At 33.5% G+C, this 9976-nt stretch overlaps 1 protein-coding gene across 1 annotated transcript; it reads right to left on the bottom strand.

Annotated features, from left to right (window-relative positions):
- Window positions 1-651: 651 nt before the first annotated feature.
- On the bottom strand, window positions 652-6785 carry LOC111708938 (uncharacterized). The gene is made up of 14 exons (XM_023482452.1): window positions 6668-6785; window positions 6340-6405; window positions 6117-6152; window positions 5631-5708; window positions 5447-5543; window positions 4982-5010; window positions 4616-4788; window positions 4130-4239; window positions 3325-3406; window positions 2898-2952; window positions 2632-2698; window positions 1482-2133; window positions 1324-1371; window positions 652-1046 (listed from the first exon to the last, which is right to left on the bottom strand). Exons 2-14 carry the CDS (start codon window positions 6399-6401, stop codon window positions 868-870), a joined length of 1668 nt encoding a protein of 555 aa, XP_023338220.1. The 5' UTR covers window positions 6402-6405; window positions 6668-6785; the 3' UTR covers window positions 652-867.
- Between the last annotated feature and the right edge of the window lie 3191 nt (window positions 6786-9976).

Here is a 9976-nt window from a genome sequence, read left to right as displayed (position 1 = left end):
AATCCGTACAATCCGTACAATTTTAGGGTTAAAAAAAATCAATCCGTACAATCCGTACATTTTGGCCACCCTGCATTTAGTAAAATGAAAATCTTTCATGTACAGAAGATAAAAACTCAGCAGTATAAGTTATTATTATGATTTTGTCTGTTCATAAAAGACAAAGACAAATATTCTTTTCAACTTATACTTTGGATCATCTGAGATGGAATCTTAGCATTCTATTATTATATTTAACGATTTTTTTTTCAAAACTAAAAAAAATTTTTTTTATTAAAATATAAAGTTAACTTTATAAATATATCTTTTACAATTCATAATAATAATCCAAAACAAAAAAATGGATTTAAAAATAACGTTGACAATTATTTAGATTATCAGAAGATTGTATGATAAATAATTTTCTTTTATCAGCATGAATTTTTCAGTTCATACTGGATTGTGCACTTGAAAATTGAGATTTTTGGGACACACAACAAATCTAATTAAAGATTTAAAATCCATAAAAAATGTGCAACTGTAAAATTTACCTACATAAAATACACAATTCTCAATGCACTTAAGGTGTATTAAGGCAAAAAATATGAGGATAATCTAATCTAATCTACACGCTGTACCGTTTATCATTATAACTACAAATCATTATCCGGGTAATTAACTTCCAATTTAATTTGAGTGTACAATACATAAATATTATGGCCGTTTGTTTTTTATCACAAATTTTAGTGACAATGGATTAGATTGTCAGCAATACTAATCTAAATTACAAATGTACAAACTTGAACTATTATCAATGACAATAATAATAATGTTTAATCTCGATGGTGGATTTATGTATAGGTGTGATGAATTAGTTACGATGTTCATTTATGTTATTAACCAACTAGCGCAAAGGTTCTCCTCAAATTTTTTCAGCAACGCTCGACACTGAGTTCCGTTTTCTGTTCCAGGTTTGAAAAGGGTACTGATACGGTTCAAGTGAGAGCACACCATGGAGATCCTATCTTTGATCTTCTCCGAGGTAAATCCTGAGCAGAGAACAGGTTCTGAACCAAGAAAAATATAATTTTCAAGAGAAAGAACACGTGGGGTGGGTCATTTTAGTTAGTATTATGTAGGAACTTTGAATAGGAAAGAAAAAATTAAACTAGTCACAAACTACTTTTCTTGTGCCGCTGTGATATCTTGAACCAAAGAAGTAGGTGTGTTAGATAATCAAGAAGTTATTAAATCAACTACTTCATACTATTAATAAATTTCAAGCTTGCTTATGTTATTTCTTATCTTGAATCATTTTTTAGTTTGAATTTATTTTTCGGGTTCCTAGATTTTTAAGGCGAAGTAATGAAGTTGCAACAACATCAGCATCTCCTGATTTTCCGGGAGGTCAATTATTTTAAAAAAAAATAAAAAGGGGGGGAGAGAACGACTTCAGGGGGAAAATTTTGTTTTAAAAATAATAACTTATGACCACCCCAGACCTGGATTTAAGCTGAGCATCACTATGAGGTTCTCTAGTTGCTTCAATATCTCAAATTCAGAAGATATCTTTTGTCTGCTGGCCACAGCTGTTATACTCTTGCGCTCTAGATTCTTAGTACCCAGATGGCGCTGGCTTGATGCCTCATGGTGTACAATTGTTCCATGAAGTGATGTTGGTGGTTTAGGTCGTAGAACCGGTTTAGGAACAAAAATAGTGCCGACAGAACTTGAGTTGACAGCATGATTTCTTGATTTTGATATGGACAGATCCATAACGCCAGAGGAAGACACAATCTGACTTGAGGATAAAATAATAAATCTGTCCAAGGCAGGGAATACAGCATTAGAAGATATAACTGGATAACTGGTCAGCTGACTAGAATCTACAAGATTTGATATTTTGGTAGATTTTCCCTCAACTAAATTCGCGGATTTGCTGTTTTTGGTCCTGAAATCGAATGGCTGCTGGCCATGGTGTGGTGGCTCTGGGCTAGTTGGACTATTAGTTCTAGAGGTTGCCCTTGATGCATTTAGACTTTCTAAGTCGGATTCTGTTTCCATTTTTGTCACTTTTCCCCCTGCCCCTTGAGATTCCACGGTCAAATCTAAGATCTCTGAATTTCCTGCCACTGGGGTTGAAATCATCACGTTCTAAAAATGTTCGATATAATCCGGGATTGTTTTATCCGCACAGAGTCTTTTTAGGGTCCTGGCAGACTTCGTTTCACTGATTCTTTTAGGAAAGGATGCATAGGATAGAAAAGAAGTAATAGTAGTAAAAAAAATGATAAAAAGATTCTCTGATTTTACACACATGTTATCAGAAACTTGACATAAAATCTAATTTTTTTCCTAACAAATATTCATGCCCCAGTTTTAATACAGAGAACATGAAATGTGTAGTTTCCTATATGAATACTTATAACAAATTGTAATAAACTTATATGAGAGTTATGGTTTCATATTTCAGGTATAAATTTTAGCTTTTCTGAAGTTGAAACTCACAAATCATGAATTGGCTATAAAGTTTACATTATTTTGGATTGGGTGATAATAGTTGTAGTTTAATCCAATATTCATTGCTGAACATTATTTTTCTAATTGCTAAAAATAAAATTGGTGAACTTAAGAACTTAGAATTTTTCTTACTTGAATTCTTTCCGAGTTTACTGGAGAGCTTATGCTAACAGGACTTTTGCACACACTCCCGGAAGATCTTAAAAAATAAAAATGAAAAAAAATATAAAAAACTTAATTTTTTCGGGGTGCAAAATTTGATATCCCCCCTCCCATCCCTTTTTATTTAAACTCTATAGATGGATGAAATAAATTGTTTGCAAATTTTAATTGTCCAAACTATACCATGTATACCATGTACCATGTACCATGTACATTTTATGTTTTGGCGGATTTACCTCGAACTCTGAGTTAGTCGTCTTCGTTTCTGACCTGGGCGGGCACTCAGGGTTTCTAAATAATAATTAATCTTTCAAAATAGTCCTTACAACCGAGTACACCACGAAACAGGGGGGGGGGCGGGTTGAAATTCGCCCCCCCCTGAATTTAGAATTTTTTGTTCCTATTTTCAGAATAGCTTCTCAATAGCATGCTTAAGGGAAAGAAACCCTAGTGCAAAACAGGAAAAATATCGGTCTAAATAAACTATAATGTGTGAAAAGTTAAAAATCTTTTTTTTTAGGCTTTAGTCATTAATTTTGACTCTTTTTGAGTCTTTTAACTCAAAAAAAATCAAGAGAAAGGAAACTACAGAGCAAAATAAGAAAAAAGCATTTATAAATTCAAAAAAGAAAATGAAAACATTTACCTGCTCAAACATATGACGTCGGAATCTGAGGGAGTCAATTATTTTGATGCCCGTAGCATTGGTTCGTTGGAGCGGGGTTATAACAGTTATATGAAGCATCTTAACATAAAAATATCAAATTATAACGGATAAACCAATGAAAAACAAAACGAAGATTTTTTCAAAGAACCTTTCCCCAACTAGAGAATAATTTTCAAACCAGCAATGTAAAACAATGTTAACATTGCAAAAATAATACTTTTTAACAATTGTAAACAAACAAAGAATAAATATTAAAACAATCAAATACGTTAAAATAAAATTCAACAAATAAGAACAACTTGATTACTCTAAACCTGGACGTCGAAAGGCAAGTTTTTCTTCCTTTTTGATACTTTTCACCCAAGATTTTTCATCTTTTTCTCCCAAATCAGCGAAAAAAATGAACATATGGGAACATGATTTGCAAAAAGGGAGAGTATATGATTTTCCAAGAAAAAATATATACCCCTGTACAGTGCTTAGGATCCATTCAATTTTGATGCGGATCCGGATCCTGGATTTTTTGAACAACAAATTATTTTCAAATTTTTGTTCTATCTTTTTCGCATATTTTTTGTCCTAAAACTCGATAACCCATTCAGAAATGAGGAAATTTTTATAATCTCTCTTTTTATCAAAAGTTCAGATTTTGGTTTTAGGAATAAGTTTTTTTTGTAGTTTTTAACCCTTGGATCCGGATCTGTGGATCCGTATATTTTTGCGGATCCGGATCCAGGAAGCCAAAATATTGCGGATCCAACGGATCCGTATCCTAAGCACTGTCCCTCCTGTATACTTTACCTTTAAATCCAGTATTCCTCCTCCATCCTCTGCTTCCACTAGTTCTCCAATAGGTTGTTGATATCCAGCAGGTTGAGCGTCAGATTCAGTAAACCAGGATACACGCCGGTCTAATACATCAAGTTGATGTTAGGTCCTTGGCCGAATTTAAAGAATTTGAGCGGCGGTTTAAATCTGCCGAAACCCGGTTTAAATTAAGCGCCGGCTTAAATCTTGAAACATTTAATACAATTTTAAGTGGAACCAACATGATAAGGTAGAAAAATATTTAAATGTGTTGATAGATAGATATACTTGCAGATACATATAGATATATAGATAGTTAGATAGATTGATAGCTGAAGAGATTGATGGGTTGATGGATTGATAGATAGGTAGATGGAAAGATGAAAATCTGTCGTCAGTAATAAAATTATGTAATATGAATTTTAGAAGAAATCTTATATTTTATTTATCAATTTAATTAAATCTTTATCAGACAGGTACATATGTCATAGATAGGTAGATATGTAGACAGGAAAATAGATAGATATAGGGCTAGATAGATAGGTACATAAATATATATGTAGAGTTGTATGTCGATAGGTACATAAATAGTTACCATATGATAAAGATACTGAAACTCTATTTTCTTCTTAGTAACATATTTATCCTTCAGCCTAAAACAATAAAACTACTTTTTTAGCAGTAGATACAGAATAGAATTAAGGTTTTATATTTTCTTGAAAAATCAACCCCGTCTTCTCAAAAATATTTTTGTTATATTTATTGTTCCCCCTGAATTAGAGAAAATAAATAATTGTTGGGTAAGAGGTAGAACAAAATCAAAGAAAAGATAATAAAATTATGAACCTGTATCCTTCAACATATATCTTAAGGTTCTCCTAAACTTTGTCATATTCTTCGATTATTCCTTCAATTATCTTGTATTACAAGTTAGGGTGTTTCTAATGTGTTCTCCCTCTTGAGAAATAATTGTCCAGTGGAAATAAACTTTATTTCACACAATTGGGGAACTTTTTCAACAACCATAATTTTAGTTAAAACATTTCGAATGAAAAGTATTAAATATATAAGGAGCATCCCTTAGTCCTATCCCCCCCCCCACAACAGCTTAATTTCAATTAATCAGAGGACACAGGTAAAAAAAAACTTTATGGAAATAGGGTACATTTAAAAAAAAAACAATTTTTTTTCGACATAAAAAATTATAAGGGGTTTTCTTCGATGAATGCCAACATTTAGCAAGAAAAAATTACTCAGTAAATTTTCTTTTTAGATTAGGTTTTAGCCCGGTTAAAGTTGTGTCGAATATGCTTCCTGGTATATATCTGTAACATGATCTTCTGCCTGCAGAGGAGTTTCAAACCACATCCATAGTTTTCCTACTCCAAAACTCTCAGGTTGTTTTAATCTACAGAAAGAAAAAGCGATCGTAAGTCTTTCCGTCTCGGCACCAAAAAATTCAGACCACGGATGTAAATTTCGAAAATAATTATACCTAGAATCTTCTCTGAAGGTTCTCCCATTGTCCGGACTCACAACAAATCTTGGTACAACCTCCTTATCCTTCTCCCCACTACAATACATAGATTACAAGGATATGATATGACAAAAGATAGTGATGTTCAACAATTACGCAGATCAGACAATATATAATATTGTTTTTTGGTAACAATTAAGCTGGCTTGATCATGTGCTCAGAATGGTAAACCTGAGAAACCCAAGAAATATATTCGATGGAACCCACCAGGAAAGAAAGCTAGGGCATACAAAAATCTACATGGAGAAGTAGTGACGAAACTGAGCTAAAAGAGATGGGTCGGACATGGGGGGAAAGCTGAGAAGCTAGCCTAGGACAGACCAGGATGGCGTATTGTCATATTCATCAAAATGGAGAGAAGCTGTTAAGTAATAAGTAAGTAATGTTGTTTCAAATTTCAAAAGTAGGACAAAAGCAAGCGAAGCGTAGAAACGAAAATTATACCTGGGAAGAGCAAATTGCGAGAAAATATACACACGCCTGGGTCAATCAATCAATCAATTCTTTTGTTCAAATAAATTAATTTGAGCTGAATTTACAGTATCCATTCCAGTTCTCTCCTCTTTTTAAAATCATTTTTCTTTTTCCATCTTTTCCAAAATCCGAATGACAATTTTCACTTATTCATTCATATGCCCTTTATTAAATCAATAGATTGAGTTGATTCCTTGATAGCTTGCAACAAGTTTTAGAAATTGATATTTCTCCGGAGAGATCAAAAGCACCCATTGACCTGAAAAAAATGTTCTTTTAACTGCCTTAATCAATTTAATAATAATTGTTTATTACAAGAATAAAATGTTAACATTTTTTGAATATGGCATTTAAGCATGCTTAAAATCGATTTTTTTTGTCGGTAGTTTGTCTGTGATGTCCTGAACCGTCTTTTTTTTTCATGTTTTCAGCCTATTTTTCAATCTGGATGTGCCTGTAGCGATAGGCTTTATAGAAACATTCAATATAAAATTAATCCAGTCATTAAATAAATGACATACTTGCTCTTGGTGTTTGTTATATTCTCGGATATCAGGGTGTCCAGTATGACTCCATTAGAACCAACCCAACTCAAATCAAACCTCAGACAAATCCTAAAAATTCATATAATTTTGAGCAGTTCTTAGGATCCGGACTCATTAGATCCGCAAGATTTTGGCTTCCTGGATTTGGATCCTAAGCACTGTTTTTGAACAATCATTAACCACCCCTCCCCCCCCCCCCCCCCCAGCTGTTTAGGGTATTCTTCCTTTAATTTGGGAAAATAAATAATTTTTTATTTTATTTTTATTTTTACACTTTGGGGGGGGGGGCGAGCGAAACTTGTAAGCAAGGTAGGCAGAGCCCCCCGCATTTTTTTAAAGGATTAGGCATTGAGAGTAAGTATTTAAAGTGCTCAAAATAGTAAATTACTCTTAAAATATTATAAAGATATTGTCAATTTAGTCAGAACTGTACTTAAAAATTTTTCAATCAGGAAATATTGACATATTAAAGGATAGCAAGGATAGGTCGAGGATAAAATCCAAAAAAGTCTCCCACAAATTAGGTTTGTAAGATAAAAAAGGTTAAAAAAATAATTTTTAAGCGAAAATTTAAGTATTAAAAACATTTTGATATGGGTAGCAATAAAATATACATGAAAACTAGAGTTTAAAACAATTTAATGAGTTCAAAAACATTAAAAAATAAACAACCTTTGATCAAATTTTTTTTAATACATCTAAATTTTTTTAGTACTACGTTTTTTAGCTTTAGTCAATTTTAAATATTTTTATATTCTGTAATTTGATTTGAATTTGGGAAAACGACCCAGTTCCAAAAAAAAAAATATATTTCATCTGTATTGTGTTTTTTTAAAACATTTTTTACATTTCAGGGATTTGTAAAAATTGCATTTTTTAAACATTCCAAGAAATATAGAATTTTCCTTTTGTACAAAATTTCATGCCCGTACTATGGTTTTGACTGTAATGTTTTTAAAAACTAAAATGTGTTTCATACAATTCTGTAATCATAATAAACTTAATTTATAAAATGGGAAAGCAACATATTCAATTACTTAACAGAGCGTTGGTTAAGTATCTGCTGGAAAACAGTTACAGTAAACTTTTAAGTTAGTCTCTAGAAAAGGGGGGGTCATAAGATACCTTTACCCCCTTTTCCAAAAGGAGGGATCTGTGACACCCCTTTTCCCCCTTCTGTATCCGCGCCTGATAATCACAAATATAAATCCGCGAACTTTTGTGACAAAAACTAGTCAGTGAAATATGTGAAATTTTTATGCATGAGCATTAAGCACTGGTATGACCCAATGTCCCATCCTGCAACTGAGCATTAAGCACTGGTATGACCCAATGTCCCATCCTGCAACTGAGCATTAAGCACTGGTATGACCCAATGTCCCATCCTGCAACTGAGCATTAAGCACTGGTATGACCCAATGTCCCATCCTGCAACTGAGCATTAAGCACTGGTATGACCCAATGTCCCATCCTGCAACTGAGCATTAAGCACTGGTATGACCCAATGTCCCATCCTGCAACTGAGCATTAAGCACTGGTATGACCCAATGTCCCATCCTGCAACTGAGCATTAAGCACTGGTATGACCCAATGTCCCATCCTGCAACTGAGCATTAAGCACTGGTATGACCCAATGTCCCATCCTGCAACTGAGCATTAAGCACTGGTATGACCCAATGTCCCATCCTGCAACTGAGCATTAAGCACTGGTATGACCCAATGTCCCATCCTGCAACTGAGCATTAAGCACTGGTATGACCCAATGTCCCATCCTGCAACTGAGCATTAAGCACTGGTATGACCCAATGTCCCATCCTGCAACTGAGCATTAAGCACTGGTATGACCCAATGTCCCATCCTGCAACTGAGCATTAAGCACTGGTATGACCCAATGTCCCATCCTGCAACTGAGCATTAAGCACTGGTATGACCCAATGTCCCATCCTGCAACTGAGCNGCTTAAATTTAAACCGCCGCTCAAATTCTTTAAATTCGGCCACAGGGTTAAGTGGCATGTACAATTTTAACAGTTGATTAACTTCAATTGCAATATTACTGTTACGTTACTTGCGCGCATTTAAAACGTTGGAGAGAAAGATGGAAAGTGTCAGAATATAAAAAATTTCCAGATAAAAAGATGGCATTATCTTCTATACAGGGACCGTAATGTAATCGTAATGTCAAGACATCCTCCATGCAAAGAAGGCAATGTGCAATTCACAACTGTACCCTTGATACCTATATCCCATCAAAAATGTGTAATTGTCGTCAATCTAGTTTAAAACTTTTCAATTAAATAATTCCTCAAAGTTTTCCTGTAGAAATGCGCAAGTCACTATTGTAGAGAAAACACAATTGAATAAAATTAGCTTTTAAAATTATAAATATTTACATCTAATTCATAATTTATCAGCCAAAGTTTCTGAACACCCTGCAATAATAGTGCAAACCCCAAAAGTCGGCACTGGTTTAAAGAAGACGACATTCATATTATTTCTTAATCTTTTAAATTGTAGTAGACATTAACCCAACCTAAAAATGATTAAGTATGATTTAGGCTATGTGTAACTGTGAGCCATGTACATTATACTAGTGATCTCTTATTTACATATTTCATATTTGTAAATCCGCAATTTAAAAATATCCACCAGTCATTTATTTTGGTGGTTAGTCAATTGATCTAACGTCATCGGATTTATCGATATTTTCACTTTTGTTCATATTAACATGTTTTGATTGAGTTTTGCTTTCTACATAGTTAGTTTTATTTTAAGATTATAATGTTCTACTATTTGCATTTAAATTTGTTGCCATAATTTTATGCAAATAAAAAGTTAGAAGCAAAAACAGTTGTCGAAATATTCAATAGCTCAAACAACAGTAGGTGTGACATTTTAGTATCTTGTTATAAAAATTCTAGAAGCCTAGATTTAATGTCGTCGTGCTTATACCAGGGTTTGCAAAATTCTTGCATGGTGGAAAGTATACAGCCCCGTCAATCCCGGTTGTTGCTTAAATAGAGATTTAAATATTCACGTTGAGAATCAGGCTTCCAACTTTTAAAAAAGGCTTTTAAAATAGCGCGTTCACTGTACAGTGTACCCTAACCTTTAATGCTTAAATCTATTTTCCACATTGGAGTCCGAGCCTCTAGTTCACGCTGCCTCCGAGGTCGTTGGGATTTTACGGACTCCTCATCAAACCTCCAGGAAAAAGATATTACTTAAAATATTTTAAGTTATTGTAACTCTTCAAAAGAGTATATTATTTACTCCCTTCCCATTT

Source organism: Eurytemora carolleeae, unplaced genomic scaffold, assembly GCF_000591075.1.
Source record: "Eurytemora carolleeae unplaced genomic scaffold, Eaff_2.0 scaffold919, whole genome shotgun sequence".
In the NCBI taxonomy this organism is placed as follows: Eukaryota; Metazoa; Arthropoda; class Copepoda; order Calanoida; family Temoridae; genus Eurytemora; species Eurytemora carolleeae.
The sequence above is the reverse complement of the archived record's forward strand: the minus strand, read 5'-3'. Positions and strand labels throughout refer to the sequence as shown.